The sequence below is a fragment of the Vigna umbellata genome, chromosome 6 (genome assembly GCF_029865625.1).
Source record: "Vigna umbellata cultivar VRB3 chromosome 6, Vumbellata_1.0, whole genome shotgun sequence".
NCBI classification, from domain to species: domain Eukaryota; kingdom Viridiplantae; phylum Streptophyta; class Magnoliopsida; order Fabales; family Fabaceae; genus Vigna; species Vigna umbellata.
Genome location: NC_142170.1, coordinates 32591585 through 32613135, shown reverse-complemented (window position 1 = coordinate 32613135; position 21551 = coordinate 32591585). Strand labels below are relative to the sequence as shown.

The window sequence follows — 21551 nt, the reverse complement described above, 5'->3', positions numbered from 1 at the left end:
TGGTATACTTAACTTCCCTAATAAATCGAGCATCCAACAACTTTTTGACCTCCACGTCCACCGCCTTACATTTTTCTTCCCCCATCCTTCTCTTCTTCTGTGCTACCGGGCGTGCCTCTTTGAAGATTTCTAGTTTGTGGGACATTACGTTGGGGTGTATTCCAGGCATGTGAGACACCGTCCATGCAAAATGATCACGGTTCTTTTTCAATAGAAGACCAACAGTATTAACTTATTCAGCTGTTAGCCAGTTCCCACCGAGGTATTCTGGCCCTCCAACTTTCCAAGACTAAAAGGTCTTATCCTTTGTGGCTCCATCCTTTCTTCAATGCCCATCCTAGGGTCCAGGTTTGCTAACACAACATCATTTCCCTTTACTCCAAGTTTATGGACGAGCGGTTGCACCCTCAAACCCGCCACGTAGCACTCCCTAGCCATGTTTTGATCGGCTCTTACCGTGCAAATGGTACCATCCGTAGAAGGGTACTTCATTGCTAAATGAGGTGTTGAAACAATTGCTCCAAAAGCATTCAAACATGGTCTCCCGATCAGCACGTTATATGACGTATTTGCCTCTACCAGCAGAAATCTTACTCTTATTTCCTTAGCCCCTATGTCCGTTACTAAACTTGTTCGTAAGTCCACGTATCCTCTAGTGTCCACCCGTTCTCTAGAAAATCCCATGATCTGCTCGTTGTAAGGAATTATCAAATCCTCCGACAGATCCATTCTTTCAAAAGTTTTCCAATAAAGTATATTGACCGAGCTACCTTGGTCAATGAGCACTTTGCTTATACTGTATCGGGCCACGATTGTCGTTATTACCATTGGATCGTCCTGTTTAGGGTCTAGAGCATGAAAATCCCTATAAGAAAAAGTTATGCTCGGCATTGACCGCCTTGATACTTCTATGCTATTCACACACCTCAACCCCCTTAAATGTCTCTTTCTTGCCGAAGAGGTACAACCTCCCCCCGCAAAGCCTCCTGAAATAGTATTAATGTGGCCCTTAAGAGGCCTTTTCGCACTCCTACTCCTGCTCCGGCGAGCATCCTTCTTGTTAGTGTGACGTTCTCTCTCGGGCGACTTTCTTCGGGTATCACTTCGTACATATTTTTTCAGCTGTCCCGACCTTACTAACTCCTCGATTTTCTCCTTCAGAGCGTGGAACTCTTCCGTGCTATGACCAGGAACCTTGTGATACCTGCAATACTGTCCTTTATCACCATTCGGATCGCTTTTATGCGGCTTTGGAGGACGTTGTTCGGTTTGCATCGCCTCTTTGAATATCTTGGTACGTGGTACCCCTAGCGGTGTATAATTGCTAAACTTTTGCCCCTTTTGTTGTTCGTACCGACCTCCTTACCTCCCCTCTAATCCTGGCATCTTTCGTTTCTCCTTCCGATCGGACTTATGACTTGCAGACTGCATCACTGCCTCCTATTGACTCTTCTAGAAAGCTCTCATCTCTTCCACCCGAATGAACCGAGCTGCCCTGTTCTACAGTTCCCCCATCGTCTGTGGTTGTTCGGTATAAAGGCTGTCAGCAAACGGGCCTGGCTTAAGTGCGGTGGTCAAACTTCTCAAGATATATTTTGGTCCCACGTCTCTAACTTGACGCACCATTTTATTGAAGTGATCCATGAAGTCCTTCAACGTTTCTTCTTTCCTCTTATTCATCTTCACCAATTCTAGATACGTCAAATCTTCAGCTCTACTGGACGCAAACTGCTGGCTGAACACCTCCCGCAGGGTTTCAAACCCATCAATCGTTCGGGGTTCTAGGGAGTGGAACCAGTCTAAAGCCTCCCCCTTCAATGACAAGGAAAAGACCTGACATCATACCATGTCATCCGACAAGTACACTTCCATTGCATCTACAAAAGAGCGCAGATGTTTCTTGGGGTCAGATGTCCCATTGTATTTATCAATCGATAGTAACATCTTGTTCTCTGGCATCATCGCCCTCATGACCGCTGCAGTAAAAGGATGGAGTCCCTCTGCCCGGTCAGGGCGTTGAATTAGTGGTAAATGATTCTTCGGGTTCACGTTTTCCATTGGGTGACCAACATTCTGAAAACTCCCTCTGACATCGTTTGCCTCCTGCCTTCCACCCACGTCTTGGATGGTATGGCTACTCTCTCCTCTACCCTCCTGACCAACACCCCCTGCATCGTTATTCACCTACTGTTGGATCGAACGCCCTCCTGGTCCTCTACTCCTTTCAGCTCTCAGTCGCTACCTCATCTCTTAACTCTTGCACCTGTCTCTACATCTCCTGAAGTACCTATAGTTGAAGTTGCTCTTCCATTGTGGTTTCTGTAGGTATTTCCTCTACTCTCCTTGGCCCACGGTGGGCGCCAAATGTTTATGTTTAAAGTGGGTCTAAGGTCTCTACTCAACGTACTTCCTCTCTTCCTGTGTACAATTAGTGATTCAAATCTCCTTCCCCGATCGGTATCGCGGAGTGACCTGCAAGAAAACACTTTGACGCTGAAGTTAGTGAGGTGTCCTCCAAGGTCTTCAATCAAATCAGAAAAACCAAATGTACCTGGTTATTAGTGTTGTATTTATAGGCTTTGTCATTATCCGGTCCATTGGGCGTCATTAAATGCCCTTCAATGCAATACATCTTGTGCCTAATCATTCGCTAACGCCCTTATATTCGGCATAATATGCCTGATATTATCCATTAATTAGTTATAAATGCCTTTCGCGCGATATAGGAGTTACTCACCTTTAATACACATTAATGCCATTAACTATCTACCGATCGGTTATTCCCTGTTGCGTTGGTTACCTTCGGTGGATCGTCCTTAACGCCCAGTATCGATCGTCCACCTCATACAGTACAGAAGGTTAAGAGATAATGTCTCATCTTTTATTGAATTCTTTTCATCCATTATGAGGAGCTAAATCTCTTTTATGTTGGAGTGAGATGTTACCCTTTGAAACCTCTTATATTTGGTACTACTTTATTTATGAAAGATTTTGGTTTCAATTACATGTTTATGAATTGGTTTATACTTGCTGTTGGATAAACTAATTACTCATCTTATTTCACTCGTTTAGGATTGAGTGGAACTGGTTCCAAGTTGTGGTCCAATTAATTCTTGTCCTACTTTGAGATGCTAGGAATAAATCTAAGGCATAGAGTCTTAATCTTAATGCACGTGATCCATTCAAATAGTCAATAAGGAATCATACTGAAGTTTAGTGGTCTCAGGCTTTAAGTGTCAAGAATGGATCTAGAGTTACATTCAAATAGAAATCCTAGGACATTATTAACATTCTTAAAAAAAGAAGATTCATTCACAACACAATTCTTATCATGATTAACAACCAGAGGATCTATTATAGGCTCCACCATAAGTTCCACCACAAGCTCCATCACAGGCTCTATCACTAGCTTCATTGTACCTCAACCACATGAGCTAAAGAGTCCTTTATCTTATCTTGTGCACCAATCACCTTGGGACGATAATGTTGGTGTATTTTTGTGCCAACTATTTTCTCCCACCAAAAATAATATTGGTATCCTATTGTAATTGTTTACAATAAGATAGATCATATGATCAATCATTTTACAATTTGAAAAATAAACATAATTACTTATACTCCACATCAACAATAAGCTCAAATCCTAGTCTTTCCACCAAAATTTGATTAGGAAAATTAGATAACAAATCAACATCAACAAGGACATGTGCAAAGCAATCTCAAAACTTATTCTTGGTATAATCATCTAGAGATAAAGGTGTACTAATTTCACGTGCTATTAAGCAAAATTGCTTTCAACTTATAAAAGAAGGCCATGAATATAACCTAACATTGAGTTTTCGTGAGTTTCACGAAAGCTGAGAGTTGTCCAAGAAAAAACACAAAGAATAGCAGATAAATTTCAATTTCCAACAGTGAAAACCCTTCGTATGTCTTCTAAAGAAGAAAAAAGAGATTCATAGAATTGTTGCGAAATGAAATTGTCTTCCATTGATCCAAATACTTCCAAGCTACAACAAGTCTTCTACAAAAATCTTATTGTGTAAACAGTTTACCCTTTTTGTTAACAAGTTGAGACAAATGATTTTTTCAGTACTCCAAACTAACAAAATATACTTATTCATAAATATGCACAAAGATCACATCTCTCTTTATATAATCAGAAGGTAATTGAGATAAAGGATAAACATATGGGTGAATATGATATTAACATTTACTATTTTTATGCAAAGAAAGAAAATGATAAAAGAAGAGTATAACATAAAGGGTTTACCATTCAAGCTAAATTTGTCCAATTTACTACTTTTAACTACAACAGTCCCATTACGATATCAAGAAAGTATCATGGAATCATACACAAGATATGAAAAATTGATTATATGATAATTATAATACTAATGTTTAAATGTAAATAGGTTGATAACAATATTAATGTGTAAATCAGTAATTTATACGTCAAGTTCTAACATCTGACATTCATAGAGACCATACACAACAAATAATTGTTATAGATTTAACAATAGGTGCGTATGTTTGCGTAGAATAACTTATGGCGTGTATTTCGATAAATCTTTGATATTAACCCGAGCTTTTAAAGTCTTAATATAAAAAAATCCTATTGTTTCGGTTGTAGGGGCTGAGTCGTCTAATACCTCAACGTCTTCCTCTTCTCGCTTCTCGGCCGTCCGGTCTCGCTCCTCACTCCTCGATTTCCTCCTCTGCGTGCGGGTGGAGACCTGTCAAAGATTCTCCGATGCCAAAGTCAGTTTGAGAGAAATGGCCTTTTCAATAGACCAGTAATAAATGTGCAGTAAATGCAACCTATCTGCCACTCACCCTGGATCTGTATTTATAGCTTTTGCTATGGGCTTGGGATTAGTGAAAAGTTAATCACGGCCCAAATTCAGCCCAATAACTTTTAGCAACTACTTACCTTAATCTTAACCCTAAATCGGTTAATTAGCGAAGTGGTCGGCCGGTCTCCCAAAGTTTGGTCCTACGACCGCCGGTCCATATGGGCAATCTGGTTATTTGACGATGTGGTCGGCCGGCTTCACATGAGTCGTTGTTCATCCAGATGGCGAGCGGCCAGGTCGCGTAATTGGGTCCTCACGGACCTACGGACGTCCGGTCTATCGCTGCCCAACCCCTCCTGATGACGAGCGGCAAGGTAGCGTGATTAGACAATTATGGTTATGCGGACGTCCGGTCTGTTCGCTGCCCAGTGCCTATTGGTACACCTATTTACATGAATCTTATATACAATAAATAAAAACCAAAATAAGAACACGAATGACTAATTTACATGAATGATTAATTTATATGAATAACTAATCTTATTTTTCTATGATTAATTTCAAATTTTGACGTGTTAAAAGATTAAAAAAAGTTAAGTGACATTAATAATTTTTTTAATATGATAAATACTTTTTGACGACAAAAAATTAATTATGATAAAAGTAGAAAGAATTTTGATTAGAAAGGAAAAAACATTTACTTTACAATTCTCAATTCCGTCACTAGTAAAAAATCGGGTTTTTACAGCGCACATTATGCCACGGTTCAACGAAAACCGCAGCATAATGGTGCGCGGTGGCAGTTTTGTAAATAAAATGAACCTATATGCCGCGGTTCTACTGGGAACCGCGGCATATACCCCAGTCAACCATTGCCTTTGACGCCACGTATGAATAAAAAATTAAATAACAGAGTATATGCCGCGGTTCTCTGCACAACCGCGGCATATACCCTGCCAATTTATTGCAGGTGCTGACTGGGTCAGAGAATTCGAAAAGTTACAGGGGGTATATGCCGCGGTTCTCTGGGGAACCGCGGCATATACCCCTGTAACGTCTCAACTTCTCTGCCAGTCAGAGAATTTCAGAAGTTACAGGGGGTATATGCCGCGGTTCAGCGGGCAACCGCGGCATATACCCCCTGTAACTTTTCGAATTCTGTGAAAGGCAGTTGGGGAGACAGTTGTGTTGAACACGTTTCAGGGGTATATGCCGCGGTTCTCTGGGGAACCGCGGCATATTCTCCTATATGAAATTAATTTAATGTTTATTTGAAATATTTCGAGGTTTATGGGAGAAAAGAGAGGAGTGACGCAACTTCTGTCTGAAAATGCCTGTGTTTTCGAAATTTAATCCTAAACACATGTTATATTACCTCAATTCTTTTTTTAACCGAGGCAATAAGGGTCTACGGTCTCGGTTCTATAAAGAATCGATGCCTAAACCTTCTTAAAAAAATAAAAAATAAAAATTTCAGCTATTTTATGCCTCGATTCTTTAAACAATTGAGGTAATAGACCTTTGCGATAATTACAAAAATGCCACCGTGCCAGTTTTAGGCATTAGTTCTTTTTGAACCGAGGCATATACATTTGTGATAATTACAAAAATGTCATCGCACTAGTTTTAGATCAGTTCTTTTTAAACCGAGACATATACGTTTGCGATAATTACAAAAATACCACCGCGCCATTTTTTCTTCGATTACAACTACACCGATGTCAAATGCGCAAGTTAAATTTTTTTTTAACTAGAGCTCGAAAAACTAATTAAGCAATTTTAGTGGGTTTCTTCTCAGCCACATCGTTATAGATTTAAATAACCTTTTTCATTTCTTAAAAGTAATAGTGCATTGGTTTTAGGTTCTTATGAGTTTTTTTTTTCCTTGTGATCCCTATTTTTAACTTTCCCATGCAAACATGTATAATGTTATACGAATAGAATTGTCAAACCAGTGTTGACTTGACGCCATTAAAAATATCACATTTTCTTAATTTGAACTGATTATGATATTTACTCGAATGAAAAATGACTAAAATCAATATTATAACCAACCCTTTTAAAACTCATTATTTTGTGGAAAAAAAATCGTGATAGTAAACTAAAGTTGATTTGTTTTCTACTAAACATATCTGTAGTCTGTGATTTCGTGTCTTCATTTTGAAAACATTAATTAGTTTTTAGTGTCAATTTATTGTTAGCAGTTGTAGGAAAAAAATTATTAGATACTAAAGTTGATTTTTTTTTCTACTAAAAATATATATGTAGTTTGTGATTTCGTGCCTTCGTATTATATCCTTGAAAAGATTAGTTTTTAGTGTCAATTTATTATTGGTAGTTGTAGAAAGTGAATAGATATTTTTTTTTTATAAATATGTTATTTAAACTTTAAAAACAAATGTAAATAATACTTTTAATCCAACAACATAGTTAATTTTTTTTGTTGTTTTATGCAAGTTTCATGTGGACATTTGGATTGAAACATATCAAAAGTTATAAAAAGTTCAAACACAAACCTAAAATACTTTTTACATATATAAAAATAATTTATTTCAGTTAAATTAGAATAATTATATCTATTTATTTTTAAAGTTTGAATATCAAACTATATCAAAGTTTGAAAAATAGATAAATTTTAATTTCCAAGATTAAAATATATTTAATTCATAAATAAATAGTTACAAAAATCAAAATAAAAATATTTTTAAAGGATAAATAATATTTTATCTATAAAAATTTGAATAGAATATTTACATAAAAAAATTGAGTGGAATACTAATGAAGCAATGATTTTGTAAAAAAGTGACATAAAGTAGAATGGTCTTTACTTGAAAATCAGAAACCGTGTTGCTTTTATCTACCCTAGAGAGCTCCTTCATGGAAAATGAAATGTTACAAAAAGTGTAATCATTGAAGCTTTTGTTATATCTTTTATCTACCAAAATTTGAAGGTTTATAGCATTTCTGGCACATGTTCGTCTTTCATTCACTAGCCAAGCATTTCTTCTTTAACTTTATTTCACTATTGAAATTTAGGTCATTCACAATATATTTTAATGAGGTTTTCTCTACTCACCATATGAAAAGGCAGCACAATGAGCAGCATGTTTAACATAAGTGAATTTTTTTTATGATGGATCATTACGAATATTATAGTAAAACAACCTGAAATAACTGTTAGCTCTTATATCAAAAGTTTAAAATAAAGAAAATGACAGTTTTTTTAAGAATCTCGTGTATCCAGAATGCTTATTTATTTTATTTTATTTTTAATTTTTTCTTTCTCTCCTCTATAAATTCGACCCACTGTCCCTGCTGTGTTCAACGATGCTGAAAATAATGAACAAGATATTTCAAAAAATTAAAAACTAGGAAAATTAAAACAAACAAAACCATATGCCTAGTGCAATATTTAGGTTTAGAAAACAAAAAAGAGAGAGGAAATAGTGACTAAATTAAAGCGTGATCAAACTCGAAGAGAAATAAAAGAGAAAGTTTGGTTGGTAAAAAAAGAAGAAAACATCTCACTTTTAATTTATTTTCTATTTTTCTTCTTTCTTAATAAAAAATATATTATCTAACGTTTTTAGGGAGAAGGAGAATCTATTAATTAACGAAAGAAATAAAAACCAAGTCTAGTTTAATTTTTTGAATTTTGAAAAAAGAAAGAAAGAAAGAATGAATGAATGACTTAAAAACATCTCTCTTTTCGTAGTTTTTATTTAAAATGTTACAACATAACTTTTAACTCGTTTTCTTTCTTGACCAAACATTGGTGTTGGATCACAATTTGTTTGTTTATTATAGTGAAAAAGGGAAAGATTGATTAATGAAAGAAAAAAAACCATGTCTAGCATATAATAGGTCAGTCAACAAAGCTAGGAGCACGAATAAGATATATTTGATAACAAAAGTTTCTTTCTACTTTTGCTTTTGGCAATCCAATATTTCAAGCAGACGTTTCTGGATTCTAGTGGTTGAACAATTGAACGCGTAGCATATTAAAAACAATTTTGCATTAAAATATGGACTTCTATAAATAATCTTGCGATCAAGCTCTCTTATAGTATCATCACTAGAAAAACTCAGATTATAATTTTCTCTTGCACTGGCATTATCTTATTTTCGATTAAGATTTTTCTCTATACTAATTATAAAATGAGATGCTAAAATCCAAATGCTGACAAACATTTGAAAGGAAATACTAAAAAAATGTGTAAGTTGTAACGGTTAATTTTGTATATTGTGTTATTTTTAATGGCCGATATTTACAGATTTTTAAAAAGTCATTGATATTATTATAACGAAGTATAACATGATAGTTTAAAACAAACCAACATGATAGTTTATGATGATCTACCATCTTATACATTATAAAAGTGATATTTTAAAGAAGTAAATAACTTCAGTTAAAATTGACTTGGTAATAAATTTAAAAGAGATAGCAATTCAACTCCTCCTACAAATATTTAAAAATAAATAAAAAATATATGAAAAAATATAAAGAATATACAAAAATAAATAAATCAACATTTTATTTTATTATTTGGTTTAATATAAATAAAAAAAATTAAAATATATCAAAGAAAACTCAATATTCTAATAATGTGTGATATCATAACACATTTACTAAATTTATAGATATTTTCTAATTTATCTTGTTTTCTCTACGTGATTCTCTTATATATGTTATTTGGATATGATACATTAGTTAAAAAAATATAAAATATTCAATCATTCAAATAAATTAATTATGACAGCAATATAAAGATTGTTTATCCATTATTTTTTTCTATCATTGAGTCAATATATAGTAAAGAGAACCTTAATTTTTTTTCTTTTTCAACTTTGTGTCATAGTTCCTCCTTTACCCGCTACATCCCCTTCTCCAATTTGGTTTTCCCACTAATATACTACTACACCTTCATCATACCCAACATTTCATTCTTCTTCTCTCACGCCACATGCATGACGCGACGAAGGAGTCCCATTCAACACGCCACATGCCACACGTCGTATGCTACCACACAAAAATACTTTCATTTTGTTCAAACTAATATTTTTTTTCTAGACTTACTCTCCACTCCTCTTTCATTTTCACTAGTGGTGGGCTCTACTACGAAATGAAGTCCAAATCATACATTATTGTATTCTGGAACAAGTGTTTCGAATAGTATTTGCATATATGAAAAATGCCTTCTAAAACACCTATTCTTGGAAAAAAATTTCATACTTTAGATCCTAAAATACATTCCAAATATGAAAAAGGTTTTTGAAACATATATTCCAAAAATCATTTATTGATCTAAAACTACATTTCGGAATATCAATTCTAAAATATGTTTTTAAATTATGGAATGACTATTCTGGTGTTTCGAAATGTATTTCTAAATCCTAAAATTCACTCTGTAGTGGTTTTTTTTTTTCTTGGAGCTACACTTTCTTCCTCTGGCTTGGAGGTGCGCTTTCTTCTTATGGTTTGGAGGTGTGCATCGCGATTGGAGATGCACGTTCATCTTGTTGGATAAACATAAATGGGTCCCACACCCTAAATTAAGGGTCAATGCTTTTCCATTTTTTACTCCATGCTTTACTCCATGTTTTAAGCTTTTTTGTTTTGGTATTTTGTGTGAAGCCCTTCTATAAAAGGGTAGAAGCAAAGAAGTGAAGACACACCAACATAGAAGCAAAAACACAAACCATCGTGAGAGAAGTGAAGCCACGGTGAAGAGAGGAAAATAGAGAGAGTGTGAGTGTGAGAGTTTTGTATACCATCCGAGAGGGTGAGATATTTATAGAGAGATCCTCAGAGAGTGAGAGAAACACTGTAATCCTACTTTTATAGTGGAGATAATTTTCTGGACTCAGTCCCGTGGTTTTTCCCGAGAGGGTTTTCCACGTTAAAATTTCCGGTGTTATTTTTTCCTACGCCTACACTTTTATTTATACTTCTATCTTTTACGCTTCCGCATAGTGTCCATTTTGGGGTTCACAGAGGAGGGAACAAATACCGCTGTTTCCCAACACATCTTCATTTCACCGGACGCATTTGCAGCATTGCAGAAGAAGGTGTGACTTGACTCGATTATTTGGTGTGAATTCTCGTTTCAACTTTTTTCTTGGATCGATTTGATTCTGTCTTTAGTTCCTACATTAAATTACATTAGATTGTAATCTTAATTCCATTAGCAAGTTAACCAAATCACATTATTGTGTTGTTTTGTTTTACCCAACTCATTGTCTTTTTCAGAGCATTTATTCCAAGGAGAAGATTGTCAGTGGTAGAGAGTGAAGGATTGTATTATCTTGAAAATGTCTCACAACAAACTCATAAAAGAGGGTTGCTTGTCTTGCGAATGATCACATACAAGATAAAAACAAAAAAGAAATTTGGTTATAGGATAGACGGTTGGGACATCCCTCTTTTGGTTATTTAAAAAAATTATTTCCATCACTATTTCATAAATGCAATATTTCTGATTTTTTTTTGTGAAACTTGTGTTATGGCAAAAAATCATCATGTTGTGTTTCCTTTAAGCAATAACAAAACTGATTTTCCTTTTTCATTAATTCACACAGATGTTTGGGACCCTGTCCCACAACCTACACATAATGGAAAAAATGGTTTATCAGTTTTGTTGATGATTGTACTAGAGTAACCTTGGTATATTTGCTTAAACATGAAGTGATGTGTGTGATGTGGTTCGTTCCTTCTATCATATGATTGTTACACAATTTAACACATCTATTAAGGTTATTCGATCAAACAATGGATGAGAATATTTTAAGACTGAATTAATAGAGTTCATGAACTCTAAAGGCATCTTGCATCAAACTACATGTCCTTATTCACCACAACAAAATGGAGTGGCTGAGAGGAAAAATAGACATATATTAGAGGTGACAATATCACTTTTGATAGATGGTAAAATGTCCCATCTCATTTATGGGGTGAGGCTGTGAGCTTTTCCGTTTATTTAATTAATTGAACCCCTTCTAGTGTGCTTAAATTTCGAAGGTCTTTCGATGCGTTGTCTGATCATTGTATCCTTTCTCCCATAGTTTATTTACCACCTCATATTTTTGGATGCGTTATATATGTTCACTTACACCCACATCAACATACAAAGCTTGAAGAACAAGCGATCAAATGTGTTTTTGTTGGGTATGGATCTACTCAGAAAGGTTATCGTGCTTACCATCCACCATAAAAAATTTATATTTCTATGGATGTGACATTTAATGAGCATGAATTTTTTTATGTTGATTCTCCACTTCAGGGAGGCAATAAAAGTGAAGCGCATAATCATGATGTTAGTATGTTTGATATCTCAGATATAAATTTATATTGTGAAGATAAATTATCGTGTGAGGATCATTCTACAGGAAGTGAGCCAATCCTAAATGTGGACACTTCTTTTTTGGATAATACAATGTCTTCTGATCATAACCAATTGGCTCAATCTTCTCCACCGGTTCAACTTGACTCTTCAGAGGTACCTTCTGATCCTATCTTTACTAATACTAATTTAGATGAAGTTGATCATGGAATTGATTCTTGTTTGCGTGAGACCACCATCACACCAAACACTGAGTCTACTACTATTCAATATATTCTTCCACCTCGTTCTAATCATGGTCAACCTCCAGCTAAATATGAACCATACCTCCAAGCCAAAGTTAAAGAAGGCTCTATACGGATTAAAACAATCCCCAAGAGCATGGTTTGGAAGGTTTACCAACTCTATGAAGGCTTTTGGCTATAGAGCAAGTAAATCTGATCACACATTATTTTTGAAGAGAGGAAAAGGAAAAATTACATCTTTGATATATATGTAGATGACATGATTGTTACAGGAAATGACCAAGATGAGATTTCTAGCTTACAGCAATACCTTGCATCTGAATTTGAGATGAAACAACTTGAAGTAGCTAAATCAAAACATGGTATTTTTCTATGTCAAAGAAAATATACTATTGACTTATTGACAGAAACTAGGCTGCTTGGGAGTAAACTAGTTGATACACCAATTAAACAAAATCATAAACTCTTTCAATGCTCAAATTCAGCAAGCATAGACAGAGGAGATACCAAAGGTTGGTAGGAAAATTAATTTATTTGTGCCATACACGTCCAGATATCACCTATGCAGTGAATGTTGTTAGTCAATTTATGCATGACCCACGAAAGCTTCATATGGATGTTGTTGAGAGGATTTTGAGATATTTGAAGTCTGCTCCTGGAAAAAGGAATTTTGTTCTCAAATCATGGAACCTTAAAGGTAGAAGGGTACATTGATGCAGATAGGGCAGGTTCAAAACATAATAGAAGATCTACCTCTAGATACTTTACTTTTGTTGGAGGGAATCTTGTAACTTGGAGTAAAAAACAACTTGTAGTAGCAAGATCTAGTGCTGAAGCAGAGTTCAGAGACATGACACTAGGTGTATGTGAACTTTTGTGGATTAAAAATGTGCTATTAGATTTGGGCTTTAAACCAAATGAAGCTATGAGTTTGTATTTTGACAATACTTCAGCTATAGCAATTGCTCACAATCCTGTGCAACATGATAGAACAAAGCATGTGGAGATTGATAGACATTTCATCAAAGAGAAACTTGAAGCTGGAATAATTTCATTTCCTTTTGTAAGATCAGAATTGCAGTTGGCTGCTGTTCTCACCAAAGGAGTGTCAAGAAGATTGTTTAATGAGTCTCTATTCAAGTTGGGAATGTGTGATATCCATGCACCAACTTGAGTGGGAGTGTTCAGATATGCCAAATATTCTATTAACATATATTAGACAATCAAATATTATGTTAGTTATAATTTATATACTATTATAATTTGTGTAGATTTGTGCACCTGTCATTCCTTTAATAGATGAAGGATTATAGAATCCTTGTGTGTGTATGTGTGTATATATATGTGGTACTCTACTCTTTGAAATAATACATCAGAATTATTCTTTAAACCTTTTTAGTATTTAGATCAAACAAACTCAATTTGACCTTCAGTCTGAAATTACTCATTTAAACCTTTGATCCAAGTCAACTTGGTTGGATTATTTGGCTCGACCTGTTTTAACTCAACTTTTTGGATTCAGGTTCACCCTTTGCCCTAGACCTACTTGACTTGATCCATGACCCAAACCGACTTGGCTCAATTTTGACTCGATTCGACTCAACTTGATGACATCTAGCCATGGCCAAAATACATTCAAGAAGAATTAGAGTCATCTATGGAAGATGGGTTTAGACTCTCTCTTGGTTCATCTCTAGCGATCATGAAGCTTCGAGGGTTACTCCCTCCACCACCACACTATTCTTCCTACACCACCACACCCTTATCTTCAATTTTATTTTATTCCAAAACTACCTTTCAGTAAATTTATTTTTACTTTTACCCTATTTAATCTAAAAAACCCTAATCTTCTCTCCCTTTCTTTGCAATCGCTTACCCCACAACCTCACACCCCACATAATCTCATTTCTCTCATTCTCTCTTTTTCCTACTCTCTTCATCTTTCTTTTCTTTTTTTTTGAAATTTGTTTCTTCCCTTCCTCCATTTATTTTCCTTCCATGCCTGCATCGTGTGCTTCCATTTTGTTGTGTTTGTGGTTTGCGAAGAGGAGTGCAAAGCGGAGTGTGGTTGTCCTCGGTTTCCTCTCTTCAGATCTAGGTTGGTTTGCTATTTAGGTTTCGTATGTGCTGTGATTTTGATATGTTGTGTGTTGTGCTGTTGTATGTTGTCTGTTATGTCCATGAAATCACTGAAATCAGAAAGCCAAAACAGATATGGAAGATCCATTTGGCCTTCAATGGATGTTACGGATGTTCACATCCATTGAAGGTCAAACGAATCTTCCATATGTGTTTTGGCCTTCCGGTTTCAGTGTTTACTTTTTTTTTAATTCTTTTAGGTTTATTTATAGAATATATTTATATATTTAAATTTTTTATATAATTAAGCCAGAACACAATACTGTAATGCATTTTGAAAGTGTGAATTAGTGTTTAATTTTTTTTTCCTTTATTAGTTTAATTTTTTTGGCTTTATTTATAGAATATATTTATGTATTTAGCAGAATGTACAATAGCATAGTGGAGGAGCAAAGAAATAACATAATGAAGGAGGAAATGTGATCTCCGTTGTGGGGATGCATTACATTTTATAGTGGGACCACTTTTAATCGGTGGTTGGACGTTGGTGCAAAGGAAATTTGTTTACCAACCATTTTTGACTCTCTAACAAAAGTAAATGAAGGATAATAGAGGAATATGGTGGTATAGGAAGAACAGCGGGGTGGTGTAAGGAGAAACCATTTGAAACTTCTACCAGGGTAAGAATAATTTTGGGCCTTGTATTTTGAGCCAAGTAGTCTATGATTTATTTGAACTTTGTATTATGAGTCTAGTAGTATAGGATTTATTTCAGGCCAAGTAGAATTGGGTTTTGACCACTCAAGTCAACAAAGGGCCAACACCCAGTGTTGACTAAAGTGGGACATGATTTTGGACTTATTAACTAAGGGGTCAAAGTTTTATCTAACTTAGTGGACAAGGATGGGTGGGCCATCCATGCCAAAAGTCATCCTCACAACATATTGTCCACCATTCCTACTCATAATTTAACCCCGTCAACTAAAACATCATTGAACCATAAATCACTAAGCACCTCAAGTCTTATTTCCTTTCATACTTATCAAATTTGATCTACATGTTTTCTCATCAAAACTATTAACCTAACTATCCCAGCCTCCACAATTTTCTACTCTTTACGTCCAAAATCTTCATATTGACTATTAGTTTCATTAGCTAATGACTTCACTTATAAAATAGAAGGTACTTTACCAAATTCACTCACTAATCATATATGCAAGATAAACGATTTCCCAAACCCAAAACAAATTTACTAGCAGTACCACAACTGAAAGGCTCAAGACAATGAAAGTTTGCAATTCATATAAAACATCCAATTCAATGTCAACTAGTTCATTAGGAGAAACAACACAATTCATAGAATTAATAACTCCTGTCAAGTATAAAAGCAAACAATGTGAGTAATCAATTATATCTCTAACAATATTCATATAAGAAAAACACTAGAACAATCAAAGTTAAACATCAGTACCTATAAGAGCTCACTCCCCAAAGCTCCAAAATCATTGTTCTAATACCATTAATGAACATCCCTTCTTGAAGTGCCATGGGAAAATTTTCCAGTTTATTAATCAAGAAAGAAACGTAATCTAATGTTGTTACAATACACAAATTTTAATAGGAATTTTCATTAAATAATAGTTCACTTCAAAACTAATACTGGAAAAGTTTTCCAAATATTTTAAACAGGAGATTATCTTTATTTCAAGAACATCTTATACATTATTTCCATTAGATAAACTTTAAATATAATTGTCCATACCTCAATTAAATAAGTAAAATGTTGATTACAACACACACTTCATCCCTATAAATTTCTAAAACATTCCTATAAAATTCCCATCGGGGATCCCCTCTCTTGTCACATAACAACTCTAAAATCATCTGCATTTCCTATCTGAGCTCGCATATAACATACGTTATACAATCATTGCACATGCACACACACAAATAGATAAACACAAACAAGTAGGGTGAGCTAATGTTTACAACATTTACACAAATATTATATCACATCCAACATCAACAAAGCTAGTAACTAACCTTCATAAAGTTCAACATTACCACAACAACTACATTAACTTCAATTAATTTATCATGCTTTAATATCAACTTAACAATATCTTTATTCATTTTTCACGTTTTATTTAATATACAATATCATATATGTTAGAATCAATACAAGACAAGGCATGACACTCAGATATGTGAACAAGAGGGAAAGATACATGATAAGACAATATGTTGTCAACTTTGACCTTTGTTGATTGTTTTATTCATAACTTTTTCTACAAACCTCGAAATGGGGTGATTCCTTTTTTATTGGCTAATAGACTCAAAGGGCTTTCTGTTGACTACTAACTATAGTAAGGTTTTTGGACCCATTTACTAGTTGAAATTAAATTCTCAAAATTATAGTTTTATCACGCTCTTGGATAGTCCGCTTTGACCTTGGTGACTTTTTTACTCATAATTCTCTCCACACGATTCCAAATGAGATGATTCTTGTTTTTTTGACAACTAGACTCAAAGGACTTTATTATGACTACAAGCTCGTAATATTTTCACATCTGAGTAGGTACAGTTAATTCCACTAAAATGATTGACGTTTTCAAAATTTTGTTTCATATGTCTCATTTTATGATCTTTATGTGCTATTCATTTCCCAGTTAATTGAGTATAAGTTCTGATTTCTTCCGGCCAAAACACAGGTTTATATGAGATGAAGATTTAAAGCGAGAAATTATCCGCACTTTGAAGGATAGAAAAAAACATTATGACAACGAATGTTGTCCTAATAACCAATGTATAAATTCCTTTCTTATTAAAATTCCACAACCAGATTTAATAAAGTGTTCCTTACTATAACTCAACTCTGGACCAGATTCAAGGTGTTATATATAGGGCTGGGCAAAAATAACTGCTCTGTACTGTACTGTAGTTAATTATAATATATTATACTAAAAATAACTGATCCATTTTTACTAAAACTTAAATATACTATTTTATGGTTCAGTTTTTAAAAACTGAACTTATAAGATTTTCAGTTCAGTTAACTGCTAGAACTGTTATCCATCCCTCTTTCATTTTTAATTTTTCAATTATTCCTAAAACGTGCCCTAGCTCGCGTGTTCCACCGTGAGAGAGCTTCAGCGAAATCTCGCATTGTTCACTGTGACGCGGTTAACGAAGGAGAGCTTCAACGAAATCTCACAGTGATCTATCGTGACTCTGCCCTAGCTTGCGTTTCAACGTTGTCGTCGAAAGAGATCTCCAAAGATAACGCGCGGTCGCTGCCACTGTGACCCTGTCGACAAAGGAGAGTTCCACCGCGGCCTCTACCTCTTTGTGTTGTGTCTCTGCCTGTGCTGCTGTACTTTCCTTAAACCAATCTTTTAAGAATTTTTGTTAATATTCAGTTCCATGTTATGATTTTGTTTCTTATATGATTCCCTTAAACTAGGGTTGATTGGTGTGTGAACCATTTTAATCTTTCAGATATGATCCAAGTGTTTTCTGAATTGCCAAGAAGGGATATCAATTTCATACAGCATAACAGTCAACTGGGTTGAAAACTGTGAGTGACATTGCTCCATTATTTGATTTTTGGTTTAATTGCTTCCTTTGTCCCCAGTTTGGTTGAATTGTGTCAAATTCATCCTCATTTTTAAAAAAGTTTCATTGTCGTCCTCACGTGGTATAAAAGTGTCAATTGAATCCAAACATAGAAAAAATTTGTGTCAAAGTAGTCATTTTTCCTATATCTCTGTGTCTTCCTTTCATATGTCACTTCTCTGGAGCTATGAAAAGCCTTAAATTGGATAAGGTAAAATGAATATCTGTACTTGATTGTATGAAAGGAAGACACAGATATATAGGAAAAATGACTACTTTGACACAAATTTTTTCTATGTTTGGATTCAATTGACACTTTTACACCACGTGAGGACGACAATGAAACTTTTACACCACGTGAGGATGACAATGAAACTTTTTTAAAAATGAGGATGAATTTGACACAATTCAACCAAACTGGAGACAAAGGAAGCAATTAAACCTTGATTTTTCTACTTTAAGCCTTATTTTCTACATTTTCTACGCAGGAATGTTAACTATGAGTATCATATTTATTTTTTCTCTTTGCTTTCTTAACAAATTTGTTATTTCTTTGTGTATAAATGTTTTTTATGAAGCCAAATGTGAGAATATTTTATAAGGCATTTCTTTTCACCTGTAATGTTCTTATGGTTAATAGGTTCATATTAATATTAACTTTTCTGGTAAATTAAAACAGAGGTGTGTTGGTGCACTTCTTGCCTATTAAAACTTGGAAACTGGGGAAATCTACTAGTACTTTTTGGTGTGGAATGAGAGAGAGAGAGGGAGCAAGTATAAGGAAATATTAATTGCTTATGGACGTTGGTTCATGTTAAGAGGATGGGGGTGCGCTTGGTTGTGAAGTAATTCAAACTGTACTCTCTGAATAGTGAGGGGTATTTAAATATGAATTTGGCTCTCGTATTCATCAGAGAGGATATATTTGAATTATAAATGTTCATTAAACAATTGATGAAAAGAAACATAACTTAGCATATTAGTGCAGAACAGTTGTTTCTGATTGATGGGTCATAGTAATGATCTTTGATTGACATTGAAAACCTTTAATTAAGACATACTGCTAGAGTAGGTTTTTATCTTTGGTTGCTCTCCTTTTTATTGAATAAAAATATGCCACTTCTCAACACAACATTGTGTTTTGTTTTTTATTTTAGAATACACCAAAGATAGAATATGTTTACCTAACGCTGCCTACTTAAAACTTACCACAATATCTTCATTTTAATTGGATTAAGGTATATATTGTGGTGTAAACTCATTTCTACAGTCCTTACATTCATTTTAGATTATTGCAATAATTAAAGACTGTATTTGAATTTTATGCACGGACTCTAAATATTCTGAATATATAAGCTCATCGGCAAATAACTCACTCAAGTTTGTGCAGTTGATGTCTTTATTGTTTAGGGACTACCATTTACATCTGTTATCTGACCTTCAATACATCCCTTTACATTGCTGTCTATTAAAGATATTGTTGAGTCAAAGTTGACATCAAGACATATCTCATGGCCTTAGTATATTCTTTTGCCTGTTATGCTTCATTGCTGTCTATTAAAGATATTGATGCAAAACCATTATTCAACTGGATGTTAGTTTTCTGTCTTTTGTATCTTGTACAGTTTAGTGCCTATATGTACTAGGCTTGTATTCTCTGTTTATAGTCAAGTGAAATAATATACAAGATCAGTCTTTGTTTATCTTCTTATCTTCTCTTCATATCGTTTTTTGATATGGCTAGAATTTGATCTGCAATGGTCAATTCAAGCTCACACCCATCTGTTTCCTAATTTTTTATGAATTCCATAGCAGAAAAACTTGATGATTCCAATTACCTCCATTGGAAGCAGAGTTTAAGGCCTTATTTGCATTCATAATTTTATTCTTCTAGCTGATTCCAATTAAATATTTTCCTACATTATTAGGGATCATCATTGTACTTTTTCATGAAAGGTCAAACTAAGTCACGTGATATGTTGCGATCCCAAGAATCTTTATACGGAGGGATGATGAACCAATTTAATGAATACGATGATGTCGTACGACATTTAGTGGTCATATTCGTAGCTGGGTTAATTTAGATAGATGATTCTGACAGTTGATAATATAGGTTTTAAGATGTGCTTTTAGATTTTATGCTTGAATTTCTTAGATGATTATGATAGTTGATAACCTGCACTTCTTCGTATATTTTTAGTTTTAAAAGATTAGACCATTAAATTATAGATAGTAATTTGAACTCTTAATTAATGTAGTGACGTGAATGTCAGAAACGGTAGAAACCCTCACACCAAATACTTCTAGAATGGATCATTTACCTCCTTTTATCGATTCATCGTCAACTGAGAATAGTAAAGGTCGATCAGATGTGTGGGGAGATTTTACTAAACAAGAACCTTATTCTGAGAAGAAGGCTAAATGCAATTATTGTGGTGATTTGATTAAATATTCGGGTGGAACAAGCGGGATGAGGAATCATTTGAAAAGAAAATCCTAATAGAGAAGCATTCAAAAGGCAAAAGCTTTTATCATCAACTATAGAAGTTAGTGTTAGCCCTTCACCAACTATTTCTAAATTTGACCAAAATGCATCTCGAATGAAGTTGGTGAAGATGTTTGTGAAGTCCGAGCTTCCTTTTCGATTTGTGGAAAATGAGGACTTCCGTGACTTTGTATGGTCCTTGCAACCACGATTTGAAGTCCCATCCTGCACTACATTGAGGCGTGAAATGTGGGAACTCTATGAAGAGGAAAAAGCAAAGTTGAAAATGTTTATGTCAAAGCAGTGTGAGAGGGTTTGTTTAACTACAGACACATGGACTTCAATCCAAAACCTAAATTACATGAGTTTAACAGCTCACTTTATTGATAATGATTGGAAACTTCAAAAGAAAATTTTGAACTTTTCTCAAACAACGGGACATTCAGGGGAGCTCATTGCTAAACATGTTGAGGCTTGTTTGAATAATTGGGAGTTGAAGCGAGTCCTTAGTATCACCGTGGATAATGCTACGGCAAATGATGTTGGGGTCCAGTACCTCAAAACAAGGATGTTATCATGGAATTGTCTTGTATTAAAGGGAGAATATGTTCATATGTGTATTAAAGGGACAATATTCTGATAGTAGTGATGTGAGCATAAAATTGATGGCAATGAGGATGAAGGGCAAGTATGAAAAATATTGGGGAAATCCTAATGGAATTAATATTTTATTATTGATTGTTGTTGTGCTTGACCCTAGGAGTAAGTTGGATTTTGTTAATTACTTCATTAACTACCTATTTGAATCTAGTATGGCTAGTGGATTGAAATTAAAATTATTGTCATCCTTAAAATCACTTTATGAACAATATCAAGGTATTGAGGAAGGTTCTCAAAATAGCCAACAAGAATCTCAACTAGATGATGATGATGATGATCCTCATGGCATGAGTTTCTACCTAAGAGCTATAGGACGTAGATTTGATTACAT

General features: G+C 34.5%; 1 protein-coding gene across 1 annotated transcript; it reads right to left on the bottom strand.

Annotated features, from left to right (window-relative positions):
- Positions 1–243: 243 nt before the first annotated feature.
- On the bottom strand, positions 244–1275 carry LOC124837357 (uncharacterized). The gene has a single exon (XM_088093649.1). It carries the CDS (start codon positions 1273–1275, stop codon positions 244–246), a length of 1032 nt encoding a protein of 343 aa, XP_087949775.1.
- Between the last annotated feature and the right edge of the window lie 20276 nt (positions 1276–21551).